Source organism: Petromyzon marinus, chromosome 23 (assembly GCF_048934315.1).
Source record: "Petromyzon marinus isolate PM22_M1 ecotype Great Lakes invasive population chromosome 23, UKy_Petmar_22M1.pri1.0, whole genome shotgun sequence".
NCBI lineage: Eukaryota > Metazoa > Chordata > Hyperoartia > Petromyzontiformes > Petromyzontidae > Petromyzon > Petromyzon marinus.
In genome coordinates, this window is record NC_133689.1 from 1,539,715 (window position 1) to 1,558,639 (window position 18,925).

The following is an 18,925-nucleotide window of genomic DNA, read 5'->3' on the forward strand; positions in this document are numbered from 1 at the left end:
GTGGGGAGCCTGGGAGTGGGCAGCCTGGCAGTGGGCAGCCTGGCAGTGGGCAGCCTGAGAGTGGGCAGCCTGAGAGTGGGGAGCCTGAGAGTGGGGAGCCTGGGAGTGGGGAGCCTGGGAGTGGGGAGCCTGGGAGTGGGGAGCCTGGCAGTGGGCAGCGTGAGAGTGGGCAGCCTGAGAGTGGGGAGCCTGAGAGTGGGGAGCCTGAGAGTGGGGAGCCTGGGAGTGGGGAGCCTGGGAGTGGGCAGCCTGAGAGTGGGGAGCCTGAGAGTGGGGAGCCTGGGAGAGAGCAGCCTGGGAGTGGGCAGCCTGAGAGTGGGGAGCCTGAGAGTGGGGAGCCTGGCAGTGGGCAGCCTGGGAGTGGGCAGCCTGGCAGTGAGCAGCCTGGCAGTGGGCAGCCTGAGAGTGGGCAGCCTGGGAGTGGACAGCCTGGGAGTGGGGAGCCTGAGAGTGGGGAGCCTGGGAGTGGGCAGCCTGGGAGTGGGGAGCCTGGGAGAGAGCAGCCTGGGAGTGGGCAGCCTGAGAGTGGGGAGCCTGAGAGTTGGGAGCCTGGGAGTGGGCAGCCTCGGAGTGGGCAGCCTGGGAGTGGGCAGCCTGGCAGTGGGCAGCCTGAGAGTGGGCAGCCTGAGAGTGGGGAGCCTGAGAGTGGGGAGCCTGGGAGTGGGGAGCCTGGGAATGGGGAGCCTGGCAGTGGGCAGCCTGGCAGTGGGGAGCCTGGGAGAGGGCAGCCTGGGAGTGGGCAGCCTGGGAGTGGGGAGCCTGGGAGAGGGCAGCCTGAGAGTGGGCAGCGTGAGAGTGGGCAGCCTGGCAGTGGGCAGCCTGACAGTGGGCAGCCTGGCAGTGGGCAGCCTGAGAGTGGGGAGCCTGGGAGTGGGGAGCCTGGAAGTGGGCAGCCTGGGAGTGGGCAGCGTGAGAGTGGGGAGCCTGAGAGTGGGGAGCCTGGGAGTGGGGCGCCTGGGAGTGGGGAGCCTGGGAGTGGGCAGCGTGAGAGTGGGCAGCCTGGCAGTGGGCAGCCTGAGAGTGGGGAGCCTGGGAGTGGGCAGCCTGAGAGTGGGGAGCCTGGGAGAGGGCAGCCTGAGAGTGGGGAGCCTGAGAGTGGGGATCCTGGGAGTGGGCAGCCTGGGAGTGGGCAGCGTGAGAGTGGGGAGCCTGGCAGTGGGCAGCCTGGCAGTGGGCAGCCTGGGAGTGGGCAGCCTGGGAGTGGGGAGCCTGGGAGAGGGCAGCCTGGGAGTGGGAAGCCTGGGAGTGGGGAGCCTGGCAGTGGGCAGCCTGGGAGTGGGGAGCCTGGGAGTGGGCAGCGTGAGAGTGGGGAGCCTGAGAGTGGGGAGCCTGGGAGTGGGCAGCCTGGCAGTGGGCAGCCTGGCAGTGGGCAGCCTGAGAGTGGGCAGCCTGAGAGTGGGGAGCCTGAGAGTGGGGAGCCTGGGAGTGGGGAGCCTGGGAGTGGGGAGCCTGGGAGTGGGGAGCCTGGCAGTGGGCAGCGTGAGAGTGGGCAGCCTGAGAGTGGGGAGCCTGAGAGTGGGGAGCCTGAGAGTGGGGAGCCTGGGAGTGGGGAGCCTGGGAGTGGGCAGCCTGAGAGTGGGGAGCCTGAGAGTGGGGAGCCTGGGAGAGAGCAGCCTGGGAGTGGGCAGCCTGAGAGTGGGGAGCCTGAGAGTGGGGAGCCTGGCAGTGGGCAGCCTGGGAGTGGGCAGCCTGGCAGTGAGCAGCCTGGCAGTGGGCAGCCTGAGAGTGGGCAGCCTGGGAGTGGACAGCCTGGGAGTGGGGAGCCTGAGAGTGGGGAGCCTGGGAGTGGGCAGCCTGGGAGTGGGGAGCCTGGGAGAGAGCAGCCTGGGAGTGGGCAGCCTGAGAGTGGGGAGCCTGAGAGTTGGGAGCCTGGGAGTGGGCAGCCTGGGAGTGGGCAGCGTGAGAGTGGGGAGCCTGGGAGTGGGCAGCCTGAGAGTGGGGAGCCTGGGAGAGGGCAGCCTGAGAGTGGGGAGCCTGAGAGTGGGGATCCTGGGAGTGGGCAGCCTGGGAGTGGGCAGCGTGAGAGTGGGGAGCCTGGCAGTGGGCAGCCTGGCAGTGGGCAGCCTGAGAGTGGGGAGCCTGGGAGTGGGGAGCCTGGGAGTGGGGAGCCTGGGAGAGGGCAGCCTGGGAGTGGGCAGCCTGGCAGTGGGCAGCCTGAGAGTGGGGAGCCTGGCAGTGGGCAGCCTGGGAGTGGGCAGCCTGAGAGTGGGGAGCCTGGGAGTGGGGAGCCTGGGAGTGGGGAGCCTGGGAGTGGGGAGCCTGGGAGAGGGCAGCCTGGGAGTGGGCAGCCTGGCAGTGGGCAGCCTGAGAGTGGGGAGCCTGGGAGTGGGGAGCCTGGGAGAGGGCAGCCTGGGAGTGGGAAGCCTGGGAGTGGGGAGCCTGGCAGTGGGCAGCCTGGGAGTGGGGAGCCTGGGAGTGGGCAGCGTGAGAGTGGGGAGCCTGAGAGTGGGGAGCCTGGGAGTGGGCAGCCTGGCAGTGGGCAGCCTGGCAGTGGGCAGCCTGAGAGTGGGCAGCCTGAGAGTGGGGAGCCTGAGAGTGGGGAGCCTGGGAGTGGGGAGCCTGGGAGTGGGGAGCCTGGGAGTGGGGAGCCTGGCAGTGGGCAGCGTGAGAGTGGGCAGCCTGAGAGTGGGGAGCCTGAGAGTGGGGAGCCTGAGAGTGGGGAGCCTGGGAGTGGGGAGCCTGGGAGTGGGCAGCCTGAGAGTGGGGAGCCTGAGAGTGGGGAGCCTGGGAGAGAGCAGCCTGGGAGTGGGCAGCCTGAGAGTGGGGAGCCTGAGAGTGGGGAGCCTGGCAGTGGGCAGCCTGGGAGTGGGCAGCCTGGCAGTGAGCAGCCTGGCAGTGGGCAGCCTGAGAGTGGGCAGCCTGGGAGTGGACAGCCTGGGAGTGGGGAGCCTGAGAGTGGGGAGCCTGGGAGTGGGCAGCCTGGGAGTGGGGAGCCTGGGAGAGAGCAGCCTGGGAGTGGGCAGCCTGGGAGAGGGCAGCCTGGGAGTGGGAAGCCTGGGAGTGGGGAGCCTGGCAGTGGGCAGCCTGGGAGTGGGGAGCCTGGGAGTGGGCAGCGTGAGAGTGGGGAGCCTGAGAGTGGGGAGCCTGGGAGTGGGCAGCCTGGCAGTGGGCAGCCTGGCAGTGGGCAGCCTGAGAGTGGGCAGCCTGAGAGTGGGGAGCCTGAGAGTGGGGAGCCTGGGAGTGGGGAGCCTGGGAGTGGGGAGCCTGGGAGTGGGGAGCCTGGCAGTGGGCAGCGTGAGAGTGGGCAGCCTGAGAGTGGGGAGCCTGAGAGTGGGGAGCCTGAGAGTGGGGAGCCTGGGAGTGGGGAGCCTGGGAGTGGGCAGCCTGAGAGTGGGGAGCCTGAGAGTGGGGAGCCTGGGAGAGAGCAGCCTGGGAGTGGGCAGCCTGAGAGTGGGGAGCCTGAGAGTGGGGAGCCTGGGAGTGGGGAGCCTGGGAGTGGGCAGCCTGAGAGTGGGGAGCCTGAGAGTGGGGAGCCTGGGAGAGAGCAACCTGGGAGTGGGCAGCCTGAGAGTGGGGAGCCTGAGAGTGGGGAGCCTGGCAGTGGGCAGCCTGGGAGTGGGCAGCCTGGCAGTGAGCAGCCTGGCAGTGGGCAGCCTGAGAGTGGGCAGCCTGGGAGTGGACAGCCTGGGAGTGGGGAGCCTGAGAGTGGGGAGCCTGGGAGTGGGCAGCCTGGGAGTGGGGAGCCTGGGAGAGAGCAGCCTGGGCGTGGGCAGCCTGAGAGTGGGAAGCCTGAGAGTGGGGAGCCTGAGAGTGGGCAGCCTGGGAGTGGGCAGCCTGGCAGTGGGCAGCCTGGGAGTGGGGAGCCTGGGAGTGGGGAGCCTGGGAGAGGGCAGCCTGGGAGTGGGCAGCCTGGGAGTGGGGAGCCTGGGAGTGGGCAGCCTGGGAGTGGGCAGCCTGGGAGAGGGCAGCCTGGGAGTGGGGAGCCTGGCAGTGGGTAACCTGAGCCAGCCTCCGGCAAAGATTTACGATCCTCTAGCCACCTTACCACCCGGCTAGGTCTCCTCGTTCTAAACGTTTTCTCATTCTGCCCCAAGTTGTATCCCGATTGCAAGTTTGCCATCTCATCACGGCGCCTCGTGATGAGATGGCGAACTCGTTCGGATCTCTCGCCCCGAGCACTGCGACCCTTCGCGTTTGGAGTACGGCCCAAGGAGACGAGCCAAGGGACGTCCACACTCAGTAGAGGGCCGTAACATATCCCACCCCGCTGCTGCCATATGAGATTAGTGTTCGTCGCGTAACGGTTAAACAGATATTTCATTCTCAGAACTGGAATTTAGCCAAATTCCGCGCAGGGCGAAATGTAATGCGATGGGTTTATTGTTCAGTCAATCACTGGCCGGGCTGAGGCCAGCAGCTGGCTGCACTCGAGGTCCCGGTGTATTCGGAGTTGTGCGGGTGACACCTGGATTCGAACCCAGGGCCCTCAGCGGTGCTCGGCTCAACGTCTCTGGCCCCCTGAGCCACCGGGCAGTTTCTTTCATCTAACCAAAATGTATTCAAATTTCACTCGCGTATTCACTGTGGAGGTTAAAAAAAGAGGCAAGAGAAAACGCTTCACATCCTTAATGACATTTCTTTTTCTCTCTGTGCCTTCACTCCCCCGGGTAATTTTGAGCGAGAACGACACGAGCTCGGGCTTATCTGAGGAGGCTGCGAAGGAGTTATTTTATTCCTGAAAGTATTGAATGCCTTCCATCACCGCGTGGCAATGTTGCGTGCGGCTCAGAGTGTGCGTGCGTGACTTGGTTTGTGGGGGGGGGGGGCGGTAGGCGGCGTGCGAGAAGGGCCCTCGTGGGAGCGCGCGTGTGCCACTTCACATTTTTGCCGAAATTTGTCGAGGAAAGATATCCCCACATCCAGGCGCAGTCATCCTCCTGACGCTCTCCAGCCCGGGGTCGAGAGAAGCGTCGCGCCCGTCCGTCGAGCCCTGCGTGACGCGGCGCGCTATGAACGGAGTCGTCCCCGTCGCGTCCCCGTCGCGTCCCCGTCGCGTCCCCCGCCGCGTCCCAAATGGACGAGAGCGTTGCCCCAATGACCGCGCAGAGGAAAGAAGACCCGTTTAGTGGACGAGCAAGCGCGGCTTTGCCCTGACAGCTGCCCGGCAGCGGCGGCAGCGGCGTCCGTACGGCTGCGTGACAAGCCGAGCAGGGACACAATGACGCAATGGTGACGATGGTTACAATGATGGTGGCGGTAACGATGATGATGATGATGTCATTGGTTATGATGATGGTAGCAATGGTCATTGTGAAGTTTATGGCGGCGATGGTGCTCGTTATAGTCGTGACGATGGTGATGGTGGTGATTGTGGTGGTGGTGATGACGATGGTGGTGGTGGTGGTGAAGGTGATGGCAGTGATGCGTGCTGGAGACGCAGGCCGTGGTGCGGAGCAGTGGATCGTGGAGACGGTGACGGGATGAGTGTGGTTGCTCTGGTGATGCTTATGATGGTGCTGGGGTAGTGGTGGTTATGATGATAATGGTGATGGTGGTTGTAGGTACAAGACTAAGTCAACTGTGGCTATGGGATTTCTATTCACAATCTCACAATTGGCAGCCTCGCTGCCTCCTCAACCGAGCCACATCCTGGCCTTCTAATACCTTGCTTAATGGCACAGCTTACGTCTATAAAATGCAGTGCACAGACACACAGATCACACACACCACACACACGTGCGCACGTCCACATTTTCGAAAATGTAATCTAAATTGTCCTTGCGATGTGACTTTGCGGGCCTCTCAAATCCGGGCGGCTCGCTTGCTGAGTGCCTCTCCACGGAACGCATTGATTCGCGCGGAGCGCATCCCGAGGAGCGCGACTCCAGCGCAGGGCCACGCGGAAAGGGAGCGACGCCCGTAACGTCGGGCTCAACTTATGGAAATCCCTCGCCTCTGGGAGCCTCGTCGCAAGCTAATGAACCTATGAATAATTAAATGAGATCAAAATACGAAATGCCCGCAGGTAACTGTTATATTGCGTTTTGATTTTCAATTTTTTTTGGGGGGGGGTGGGGGAAATATTTTTGGTAGATGTTTTTGTTGCCACAATTTCCACCCACCCCAACCCCCCTCACCACCCCCACACCACCGTGCACCTCGCTTGCGCTGTCGGTGTCACGTGGTCACGAGAGAGCCCGTTCGGAACTCTCGAACGGCAAGCGCAACTCGTCGTGTTGTAGAGAATGACCCACGGAAGCGAATATTGTAGAGTTACTTCTGAGATCTCTTCAACTAACGTATGCGAAGCACGTTAAGGGGCAGCATTTCTCCGCCTGCTCCACCACTTAGATTCGTATTCGTCACGTGACTGTGCAACTTTTTACATTAGTATTTCTCTGAGAGTTAGATTCTTTATACAAATTGAGTGCAGATCCAAATTCCATGTCATGATTTAATTTAGTGAGATCATTAACTCACAGACCCCGCTTAATCACAGGCGGCTAAAATGTGGACTCGAACCCAGAGTCTCAGCAGTGCCGTCTCAGCGCTCTGACCTGCGACCCATTCGGTCCTCCTCGCGTTTTGATTTCCGAAAGTGATCTGGTATGGGACTGTTCCCATTAAACCCTTTAAGGAATATGACACGGCACAGCAAACATATAATGCAGTGGAAATCAATACTCGTGTTCGATATCCTAACGTGTGTTTAAATATCAATGACCCCAATTTCCATGTGCTGTTAAATATCCATACGCCTTAAGCATCAAAATCCGAAGAGAAAAATCAATGGCGGTAAAGGGTAAAGGCGCAGCCCCTACAATTTATTGTTGGCGGTAGGGCCTCCACGAGGACCTCCCCAAAAGCATTGCACTTCTTGTTGTTCTCTTTAGATTGTTGTCTTTCCCCCGCACCTACGATTAGCGCGGTTGGCTACGTACGGTGAGAGAGGGGTTTAACATATAACACACATACAACATACATACAACATACACGTACATACATTTTGGCCTAAAATGTTCGCTGCTTGACAGATGCCTTGGAGGAGGCGGGCGACAAGGCTGACAGCATTGTGGCGGTCACATGACACGCATGCAAGGCATGATGGGAATATATGTATGTACTTTATGTTGAACTTCTATCACACCGTACGCAGCCAACCGTGCTCATTGGGGGTGTGGAATCACGCCTTCCTACGACGTATGAGCACACCCTTGCGTGCTGTTCAATCTAAGAGGTGGCAGTACCCACACTTTACCCCACCATACACGACCTCCCGATTGACTGACTGCGACCTACCTATTGATGCTGCTGGGTGAACAGACGAGGAGGGGAGGGGAGGGATTTTAAGAAATCTGCCCCCGTTATTGCAATTGCCGCGCCGGGAAATCGGATCGGATCGAACGGGCGACCTCTGGATTACCGGGGAAATCAATCGCACCCTGAAAGTGCATTAAGCGTGCATTGCGCAGTTTGGTTGCGTTGGGGCATCTGCCGCTTTAACAATAACCACATAAATAAAACAAGCGATAAAATATACGCGTTGACTAATGAGCACTTTGAGAGCTGAGTCTCCTCATGTACTCTGAGCACGACAGCGCGCGATGGAACGCGCTCAAGTGCCATTAGCCGTGGAAGTAACTCAAACTGCAGCGTTCTGTCCCGCACGGCCCAATTACGGCTCAGAGAGACGTCGCTGAGAGAAGACGGGAGACAATTAACCACGGAGCGGAGAGAGCGAGAGACGGGGAGGAGAAGCAGAGAGGGAGAGACAGCGCGGAGGAGATAGCAGCAGCAGGAGGAGAGAGACGACATCACAGAGGCGGACGACCGGCCAAAGAGAGGGAGGCGCGGATGAAAATATGGGAGGGCTTTGGTCGGCAGTGGGGAGTTACAGGCTGACCACAACAACAATAACACCAATAACAAAAATCACATTAATCACAGCAACAATCACAAGAACAATGAAAACAACAATCACAACAACAATAAACTTGGTTCGAAGCTTTCGTGACTGCAGGAATTAATCTTTGTTTTTTTTTCGGTAAAGTCACGTATAAATAACAACAACAATGTCAGATTATTGCGTGACAAAAATAATAGAAGGAATAGAGTGAATGGCGTCTAACTTTCATCATCGCCATCAGCCATGATCAATCCACTGCTGGATAAAGGCTTCCCCAAGCCACGGCCAATTCTCATGGCCCTGCCGTCTAATGATCCCACAAGCACCATCACACGCGAGCTGATTCCATTGGTCCATCTCCACGCACGGATGAGTTCCATCCCTTGGCTGCCGCTCCCATCAAACATCCTTCACCCTCGGCCGTCAACCCTGACAGCCATGACGCGTCCTGCCCGAGCCACGCTCCTCTGTCACGCAATGTAATTCCAAACGTCAAATATTTTTTTGCGCACTCTCCAGCTTTTTGTGTTCCATAATTTTGAATTTTATGAATCATGATTAATTCTCATGTTATTAAGTCGTATTATTAATTAACCACCATGAGATTATTAGACGATGTGGCGGAGACGCCAAGGAGACAGCGTGCGTACTGCTGCAGCAGCAGCAGCAACGAGAGCTGCTCCGTCGGAGGTCACCGGCCAGGGGCTCCGGCGTGACCTGCGCTGTGCCACCAAATCACGAGGCTCGGCGGCGTCAGCCACGTCCATTCGACGCCTCTTTCTGTTTGTTTGTTTGGGGCGCATTTCACGATCGCTGCTCACGTTGTCGCCCTCAGCAGCCGCACCCTGGTTTCATTTCGTACTCGTTGGCTCTCGTCCACACGAGGAAGCCTCCTCCTCCACTCCACCGTGCCCGCTCCCACTCTCCCTCCTCCCCGCCCGTCTGCCTCCCCCCCCCAAGCTACCCAAACCCTCCTCCTCCTCCCGCTCTGGACCACTTCGCTGCACCACCTGCCCGAGGCCATCGGTGCACTCCGCCATCAAACCGCAGGCCTCGGTGGGGCATCTGTAGCCCCTGCGTCTCCACCTCTGCAAAATGAAGGGCAGTGAAGGCCGTGCCAATTTCTTTCCAACAGCATTTCCCTTGGGTTGGGGGTGGAGGTAAGGGGGGAGGGGGGGTGGGGCACCTGGATAAACTAACAGTACCTCTCTTCGCTTACCCGATTGAGCGCCCACACTGTTGCCTCAAAAGTGTGAATTTCGGGTTTAAATTTGTTTTTGTCGTTCGGCAGGCGCGCGCGCGACCGCGCGAGCAGCCGTCACCGAGTCGCCGTGCCCGCCGCGATCGTCGCCTCTGCACTGCGACTAATATCACCCCCCCCTGCCGCCGGGTCCCACGTTCCCAGCGCCGTCCGCGGCTGATGGGTGGAACGGTGGCGGGAGAGGAGACGCGGCGCGCTCTGCCCGGCCCCCTGCCCAACGTCTCGTGGCCGCACTGGACGACGAGGACGAGTGCAGCTCCAGAGCTGCTACCCCGCTCACACAACGCCGCGATGCGCCGCCGCGAAGCATGATGAGCAAATGCTGAAGCAGTAGAATGTTTTATGTTTTAAGTCCGTCGAGAAATTGGATTTACTGACCCATATTATCCGGCAGTATCATTTAGGAAGACAATTCTGGACCCGTTTGACATTCTGGGTCTCATCAGCAGAATCGGGGCTTGTTTAAAAAAATGCTTCCGTCTTAGCAGATGTCATTGGCAAGAGCACTTCATATAAATTATAGGTCTCTGATCCCCACAAAACAGGCAATATTGTATGCCAACTTGTTACGTGTTATTGTGGAGCGTTATGGGCAGAATTTATATCTTCTGAACTGCGTTCTGTCTCCACACGTAAATTAAATGTTTAGTCAATTGGCATATTGGCTTTCCAGACCAATATTATCCAGCAGCACCATTTGCTTAAGCAATCAAACTCTGGAATGGTTTTGACCCTTTGGCTCTCATTACCATTGTTTAACAAGCCTGACCCTGCTGATGAGATTTAAAATGTCAAAACCACAACTACATGCGGGCGTAATTTCTCACTCAATGTTTTTTTTTCCAGATCGCTGGTAAAAGTGGAGCCGGTGGCACATGACCGGTAGCCGCAGCCACAGCGAGGGTAATACTTGATGTGGTGTGTCGGGTGTGAGACAACTTCCGGGTCACGCACCCGGACAGACCCGGCTGGACTTAAGCCCTGGATCTATCACATTCATCTTCGTGGCATCAGCTCCCCTTAATGCACAGCACGTGTGTGGGGGGGGGGGCGGGGGAGCGGTAGCGCAGTGGTTAGAGCACTGCGCTATGTAACAGCCGATCCGAGATCGTTCGATTCTGCGCTTACGGCCAAGGTCAGTGACGAATATTTGAACCGGTCCTGGGCCTGCCCTAGGTCAACTCAGCTTGAAATGAGTGCCTGGTGCGGTGTGGAAACATCGCCACTGGGGAGACAAAAGCGGCCAGGCGTGGTGCTAAGTCACAACACACCGTCGTGTGTGATGCCGGCCATCATAGGTGTGACGTAAAACAGCACTTGCCTCAACAGCCTGAAAAGGCTATACGGGGGACATCTGTCTTTGTGTGTGGTCGTGCACGCGAGGGTATTTTTTTGTTGGATTTGTCGATGCGCCGTTGTTTTATTAGAAGCCACTGAACGCGCACACGCGGAGTCCACTGTAATAAGCAGCGCGCGTCTGAGGGCTTAATAATTATTATTAATAACTGAATTATTATTCTAAAATAACTGGAGTCCATTGGCTGCGCATTGCGCGTCGAGTTTTCGCGGTGGTGGTTGTAGCAGTCGGGTTGACGTTTCAACGTTGCCCCTTCGTTTGGAATTCACCGGATTTTCACTCGCGATTTTATTGACATCGACCACCAACCCCCCCACCTCCAGCCCCCACCCCCCGTCCCAAAGCGTTCAGAATCAATCATGGATAATTCACAATTGATTCGAAATCAAAACGTAAAATTCTCCCAAGCCCCCAGCGAAATGAAATCATCGGCCATAAACCTAACGGCCGCATTTGCACCACCCCGCCCACCGCCCCCCCTCCCCCACGACGCGACGCAGTAAGTAAATAAATAAATATGTTGTTTAAAAAATAAATAAACCGAAACTATTACAAACAAACAAAAATTTTTAGCTTGCCTCTGCCGGCTCTGGGGATAATTCCGGTGTCAAGCTATCGAGCTGCCGCCTCTCTCTCCCTCTCGATCCCTGGGTTCAGGCCCCTGGCGAGACAGCCACAAATTGGTGCGGCTCCCTCGGGGTGGGGGGGAGAGGTTCTGGAGCGTTGCCGCGTTTGATGGCCTCGGCGCACTCGCACGTCGCTGCACCGTTTCCCTTCGAAATTGGGCCCGGCGCTGTATTTGTAAATTGGTGCCTCTTGTAAGTCTGCTGCGAGGGCGCGCAATCGGTGAAGGGACAGATTTTGTCCTCCCTCTCTCCCTCTCTCCCTCTCTGTGACTCCTCGCCAGTTTTAGAGGCGCTTTCCCGTGACGCGACTGAAATAAAACGCAGCGCCATCATGATCATCTCTCTCTCTCTCCACTCAGGGACAGAGTTCAAAGGGTTAGAGCAACGGTTCTCAACCCAGGGTCTCGGGTACGCGCCAGGCAAGGCATATGTGGGGGCAGACCATTCGCGCAACGGCAGTGGTAGCGTTGTTATTTTGTTTGTTAATCTATTGATTTTAGTTTTTATAGTTTTCGTTGATTCGGAGACGAGCAGGAAGGCAGACAGAACCGGCGTCACCAATCGCCAAAGTTATGTGGTCCTACATTGGGATGTGTGGCCAACTCCGTTAATAATAGTTGTTCATACACGCGGGGAGAGACCACCGCGCGTGATGGACGGTACATTGAATCTCCGTACGGATGGAATACGGATGGAGATTAATCCACTTGCTCTACTGCCATCACATCCTGGCAAGCCAGGAGGTGGCGTATTTGTGCGGCAATTCACCAACCCTCACTGCCTCCACAGTGCGGGATTACACCCACGTGCAGCACAGCCACCCAGCATGTTGAGATGACATCGTCTTCGGTGTTAACACGTCCTAGGTGTTAATTACGTGTACATCATTACAGTGAATGTTTTCAACCATTACATTAATTACAAAAGCTAAATGATGGCAGCGCACGTGGACAGTTGACATGCCTGGTAGGGAGGGCACGTGACAAGTAAACGTTTGGGAACCTTCGGCTCAGAGGTTGGAGGTCAGGGTTAGGGATACCGTGAGGGCCGCGTGCCTATTGGCTGACCGGCGACCGGCAGAGGAGGAGGCAGTGATGCCCCTGGTCATGGCAATCGTCCTGCGTTGATCACTGCGTTCACGACGCCACAGCTGTCGCTCAAGGTCAGGTGTCGATGTCAGATCACTTGCGCCGCGTGGTGAGCAGCAGAGGGCAGTGCGGCAAGATCAATAATTGTTGTACTGCACTTCTGTGCCCTTCCTGATCTATGCTCACCGAGCAGGTTTTGAGTGAGAGGGGGTGAGCGAGGGGTGAGCCACAGGGGCGAGCGAGAAGGGGTGAACGAGCGAGCAAGCGAGCGGTCACTCACGGCGATGAGGAGCTGGGTGGACGAGTGGATGACCTCGAGGTGCTGGTACTGCAGGAGGCACCCGGGCACGGAGATGTAGGCCAGGCCAGCAGTGGCACGGCCTGGCGGCGGCTCGGCCGGGGTCACGCGGCAGCCGGGCCCGTTCTCTCTCCACCACGAGCGGTGGATGGACGCGTGGAAGGTCAGCGTGTCGCTGTCCTGCTCGCGCGCAAAGACAAAGCTGTCCCGTATAGCTGCATAGAAAGTCGGACACGACCGATGAGAGATGGGGAAGGTTCGCTGCGGTGGGGGGAGGGGGGGGGGGCAAGCGGAGGCTCCATGCAGAAGAGACGGCTGAATCTGAATATTTATACTGGAAAAATCCGATGAGCTATGAAGCTCTTTTAATAGAGTATCCAGTAAGCAGCTGCTGTAGGCAGCAGCGAGACGGAATACAATAGTTGGGAGGCCACGACTAGACGTGAGCAGCGAATGAAGGAAGAATGAAGGAAGAATGGAGGAAGAATGGAGGAAGAATGGAGGAAGAATGGAGGAAGAATGGAGGAAGAATGAAGGAAGAATGAAGGAAGAATGGAGGAAGAATGGAGGAAGAATGGAGGAAGAATGAAGGAAGAATGGAGGAAGAATGAAGGAAGAATGGAGGAAGAATGAAGGAAGAATGGAGGAAGAATGGAGGAAGAATGGAGGAAGAATGGAGGAAGAATGAAGGAAGAATGGAGGAAGAATGGAGGAAGAATAACAAACATCTGCGACACACAAGGGGCAAGTGGCGCTTCTTCACCGCACGAAGAATCGCCACTGCCAAACGCACACCTTGTGCCGCTCCGACTTTCCTGTCGTCTGTCACAGTTAAAGTGGTTTCCGACTCAAACGAGCGCCGAAGCATCGGCGCTCATCTCCCGTCCACAGCCCTGCGAAGCCACAGTGGTTCTCGTTTTATCGACGCCGGAGAGACGATGATTGGGCTGAGTTAACCCTCAACCGGCATTTTGCCTCTTTAGGGGCAGCGTTACCGACGAACGTGCAGAGTGGTTGTTGTGGTTGTCCGCCACGAGCTCCAAACACGACACAAACACGTTTATAAAGTACAGAGCCTTTGTGCAGGAACTTTTGGTGCTTTTTTACATCATGCACAAAGGCTGTGTGCTTTGATCACGTGTTAGTGACTGGTGTGAAGCTCGTGGTTAGTTTTCCGGCCTGGACTATTCTTCTCTGGTGGACTTTTCGCGTCAATTACAGATTCAGATTGTACTCATTTGCGGCTGAGTCAACCTAGTGGAGGCCCAGGAATGGGTGAGAAAATCTTCACCGTTGTTGGTGGCCGTGAGCGGGAATCGAACTCGGGTCGCCGGGTTCGTAGCACAGGGCGCTAACTACCACTTCACCGCTCCCCGCGCTCGGATACGCACGCACACACGAACACACGCACACACGAACACACGCATACACGAACACAACGCACACACGAACACACGAACACACGCACACACGCACACACGAACACACGAACACACGCACACACGAACACACGCACACACGAACACACGCACACACGAACACACACACGAACACACGCACACACGCATGATGTCTGCAGTCGCCTGGCTAGGACCCAGCGAGCGATCTTTGTGAATTACAAGCGCTGTCAAAACAGCTTGGGAGCTGCTTAGCGAAATTAAACACTTGTCCAAAATGAATGGCCACCTGGAGGCCAAGTGTGCCGAGAAGGGTTGCCAGAATTAACAACGCGTCTTTTGTGAGACGAACGAGATTGCGGGTAGCAGCGACTCTTAAACCGGTGTCGACGTGCCAACAACCCGATTTAAACACTCCCGCTCTCTCTCCCGCTCTCTCTCTCGCGCTCTCTCCATCCCGCTCTCTCTCTCCCGCTCTCTCTCCATCCCGCTCTCTCTCTCCATCCCGCTCTCTCTCTCCCGCTCTCTCTCCATCCCGCTCTCTCTCTCTCCATCCCGCTCTCTCTCCCGCTCGTTCCCTCGCGAGAAGCAGCCAAGCGCCACGCATGGGCGTAATTGCAAGGCTCCGAACAAAAGTAATTCATCTTCCGAGAGCTTTCAATGCGGCTTGACATTTATTTAATGTCTAATTAATAATAATCATAACAAATGATACGGCCTCGTTTAATTTAATTTGATAAGCCGTGCATTATAATTAGATTTTTCTTCCTCTTTCGTCCGTCGTTTATTAACAGACGGGGCGCGTTATGCGGGGCCTATTATACGCGCCTGGTCGTGTTCCGCCAAATTATGTAATTACCACGAGTTGTACCATCGTGTTAATTGTTGCCATCACCGCCATCGCCTTCCACTCCAGTGATCTCTCCGCTCTTTGACACCGACGTCCGCATTTTGGAATTAGCCGGTCATGTTCTCCGAGTTCGAGGGTTCGAGTGAGACGATTGAGGGCGTGCAATGATTCATCCCATTGTATCGGCATTCATCACCCCTCCCCCCATTACCGCTCCAGGTTAGGCCCGCGAAAATTATCACGCAGAGAGTTTACTGATCATTGTTTCATCTCGCTGTCCTTTGTCTGGTCAAGTCGAGCGTCGATGTATCTCCACGCTTCGATGGAGCCGAATTTTCTACCGGTGGTGGGGAATTCTACATTCCGGTGACAGGGGGATAGTCCACCCCATATTACAACCACTGTTGACCTCTAAAAAAGTCGAGGCAAGAATAACGATGGTCCGATGAGACCTCAGACTCTGATCTGAACTCACGACCGTTCGAATCTGAAGCCCTTTGACCACTCCACTGCTGGACGCGTGCCGTTACACCCGGAGATGAATCGCGAGCGACGCGAGGGCCGCTGGGCCGGGAAGACTCGGGGAGAGATCGAGGAAGCTGCACCTCGCTCGGCGCGAGAGGTGGGGGTTGAGGCGTTGAGCCACGGGGGCAGGGGATGCCGGTGGGTGGGTGGGGGGCAGTGTGGGTCGAGAGGAGCAAGACGGTGGTGGGTGGAGGGGGCGACCGTTCAGGTGCGACGGCCGCTTTCATTTCCCGCTCGGCTGAACAGGGCCGCGATGTCTCTATTTACGAGGCGGCAGGCCGGAAGCCGGCTACTTGCCGGTGAGTTAGAGTCTTCTCACGTGGCTAGCCCCTCCGATAAATCCCATTGCCAATGGGGGGCGGCGGCTGCAACCGCTGCCGCGTTAACCCCTGCGCTGGCCGCGACAGCCGGTCCCGTGCCATCATCGCCGGCACGTGGCTCGGAATCGGTGGCAGCTGATGGGCGAGACTCGTGGCGACAGCGTGGCAGTCAAACAGGAAGGAACGCAACGCGTCCGAGAGGATGGTCTCCGAGGAGATGGAGCAATGGAATTATCTCTCGCGTGCAGGTGCTAGGCGGATTACCAAAACGGCCGGGCGTTGTGCTGGCCACAAAGCCCCTTTGCGTTGTAGTTTCGGCCTTCATAGGTGCTCGCTAACAGCACTTGCCCCAAACGTCTATTTAGGCTATACGGTGGAATCTTTGTCGTTGACTTTAATTATATCGCAGGAGCGTGAGAGATGGCGGAGGATTGGGGAGGTCTTCATCCAGTAGTGGATTGACCGTAGCAGTTAATGATGATGACACCCATTCATCGATGTTCGTATCAGCGGCGAATGAGGAGGGTGCTCGAGAATGCCTCGACCGTCGGTGAGAAGGCGGCTCAAGGAAAAACAAGTGCAGAGCCGTGGGGAATTCAAAAGGAGCCCCGCGCTGCTTAATCCGCGCACTCTGGTGGGTCTCCGCAGAAAGTGTTAAACGAGATAAAGTGGAATTACGCAGCGCAGAGGATTCGGGAAAACAAATGGACTCGGAGATTACGACGGATTTTTCACTCGTAATGAAACATATTCTTGGTTCTTTCGGTAAAGTCACGTAGAAGCGAAACAATAAAATAATAAAAATATGAAGCAATAAAATTATCACGACGTTTAGACTGCAACACAAGCAATCATCATCAGGTGTGAAAACCACAGCAAGAAAATTTGAAAAAAGTGGCGGTTTTAAATTTATTGTTATTACTTTCTTGTTTCCCTTCTACGTGACTTTACCGAAATAACCAAGAACATGAATCACTGCAATCACGAAAGCTTTAAATCGTAATGAAACGTTAAACGTATAAAAAGTCGCGGGGGTTCCATAAATCAGGGGGCGTCTGCTCGTCTTCGACAAAGACATCGGCGAGACCGATGACGCAAACCGACGCCCCCCCTCCCTCCATCTCCTCCTCCCTCGCGGAGGTGAAAAAATATCATCGCACATGAGGCCCCCCGTGAGCGGTGATGACGAGCAGACGGCGCGGCCCAGCGGCAGTGGAGAGAGAGAGATGCCGAAAAGAGACAGGGATGAAGTTAAATGAGAGAACTTGCTACAGACAACACGCGATTAGGGAGATTCATCCGCTGTTTATGTCAATTGACTTTTGAATGTGAACTGGTATTTGGTTCACCCCGATTGCTGCGTGAATCGAGTGCTCCTTGGAGCTGCTTGGGGGCCCTAAACTTCGGCTTGGGTAGCGAAGCTTGCCCAGACTCTGTCCCTCGGCTCGAGACCACGGCGCGCCCCCCCCCCCCCCCTGCACTCTGCCGCGTACCGGTGGCTGGAGGGGGCGGTTCATCATTGAATGCCCCCAATACGAAAACAAATTTACAACCAGTTTGTATTCTCATACAATTCTCCGGCGCGTGGTACACGTGCAGCCCCAAACGAAACTATTGTATTTATTTACCAGCCCACTGAGATATATAGCCTCTTTTTCAGAAGCTACCTGGCCACAAATGATAGCGAAAAGAAGTGCTTCGTCACGTGGACATTTATAGCAGCCAAATACTCGAAACGCGTATTTCTGAATGGTCGCGTGGACACGCAAGTATACAGCAGGCGTTTGGGTCGGGATCGAACCCACGACCTCCTGCACACCAGGCGAGGTAGTTAACATCTCGCCCCCGCGACGCCCTCGTGGTAGGGCTGCAGTTGCTCGCTCATCCCACTGCGAGCGCAAGCGTCTCCAGTCGGGAGAGCCGCACCACAGGGTATTTTGGTCTACTCTTCCATGCTGGCCTCATCGTTTTTGAAGAGGTGACAGTACCCACACTTTACCCCGCCGCACGCGACCTGCCGATAGACTCACCGCGGTTCACCCACTCGCACTGCTGGCTTGGACAGGGGCGCAAGGGTGCTTTGTGAATTGTGGGTTGGGGGTTCTGAGAACCTTGCCCCATTTGTCGCGCCGGGAGATTACAGTCGAGCCCGGCGGGCTGTGGGTCTGCAGGTCCGGTGCGCCGAATCGTGACAGCGCCACCGACTGTGGCAGCGGCGTCTAATCGAGACGAAGACTCCGGGTGGCCGCGGGCGTTGTGGCGTTCGGTGCCTCCGCGACCGCCCGCTCGCTGGCCCGCTCGCTCTGGCGCTGCGCCACGCACGGTGCCACGTGGGGAACGTTGCACGCCTCGTTGCCCACCGTGCGCTCTCTCGTCATTCTATATTTTTATACCAAGTTGGTTTTGGTGTGTTTTTTTGTTTGTTCCACCGATGCGCGCGCGTGCGTGCGTGTGTCCGTGAGTGTAGCGCGCGGCGAGGAACCCATCTCGCCGCGTTTTCTTGTTCGGAATCGGTGATCCAGAACGCAATTACTGAACCTGCCTCCGTCTCTTTCCTTAGAAAATCATCCCCCCTGCGGGTGGGGGGGGGGGGGAATCTGCATACTTTAATACAAATCATGTTGTGCTACTTTGTTCCTCAATTAACCCCTTGTAACCCAAGCGAGAGTGATCCACGAGTACGGTGCAGGGCGGCGAGGAGGCTCCGACCTGAAACTCTCGACACGGAGGATGGAGACGCGGGGAGGAGCCTCCGATCTAAAACTATCGATACGGAGGTTGGAGACGCAGGCGGTGCTGCCGGGGCGCGTTCGCCGCTTGTTGCCGAAGGTTCACGGTTCGATTCCAGCGGCCACAATGATTATTACTCTGGGTGTATTAACTCTCGTGATGATGATAATAATAATAAGACTAGTACGTGCCGGTGGACATTAAAGATCCCGTGATATCGTTTGCAGGCCACCGTGTTCCGGCGGCGTCGTAGTCCAAATTCGAAAAAAATGTTTAAATCCCGCAAAATTATTCAATGGGAATAACCAACCCCGACTACTGCGGACACCTGGCAGGACCCGCCTGCAAGAGAGTCATGAGACTCGGTGAGACACTCCCGGGTAAACGAGCGTAGTAGTAGTAGTAATAATAATACTAATAAATAATACATAGAGAGGCTGAGAGAGGGGGGGGGAGATGAGGTAATGGCGACATTCAGATGCTGCAACAACAACAAGGACGGTTGCGAGGGCCGAGATAACAACCACAGCCTCTCACCACAGCCTCACCCACACCCTCACCACACCCTCACCAACACCCTCCCCACACCATGATTGCGCTCTGACTACGCCCTCAACACAACAGCGT

The 18,925-nt window shown here is 56.7% G+C and overlaps 1 protein-coding gene across 1 annotated transcript in view; it reads right to left on the reverse strand.

Moving 5' to 3' along the window:
- The window catches only part of LOC116945142 (sodium/potassium-transporting ATPase subunit beta-1-interacting protein 3-like), a 92,162-nt gene that overhangs the window by 12,698 nt on the left and 60,539 nt on the right, over positions 1–18,925 (reverse strand). The window contains exon 4 of the mRNA XM_032959311.2: positions 12,459–12,656. Within this exon, the coding sequence (XP_032815202.1) occupies positions 12,459–12,656 (198 nt within the window). The remainder of the gene's footprint in view (positions 1–12,458; positions 12,657–18,925) is intronic.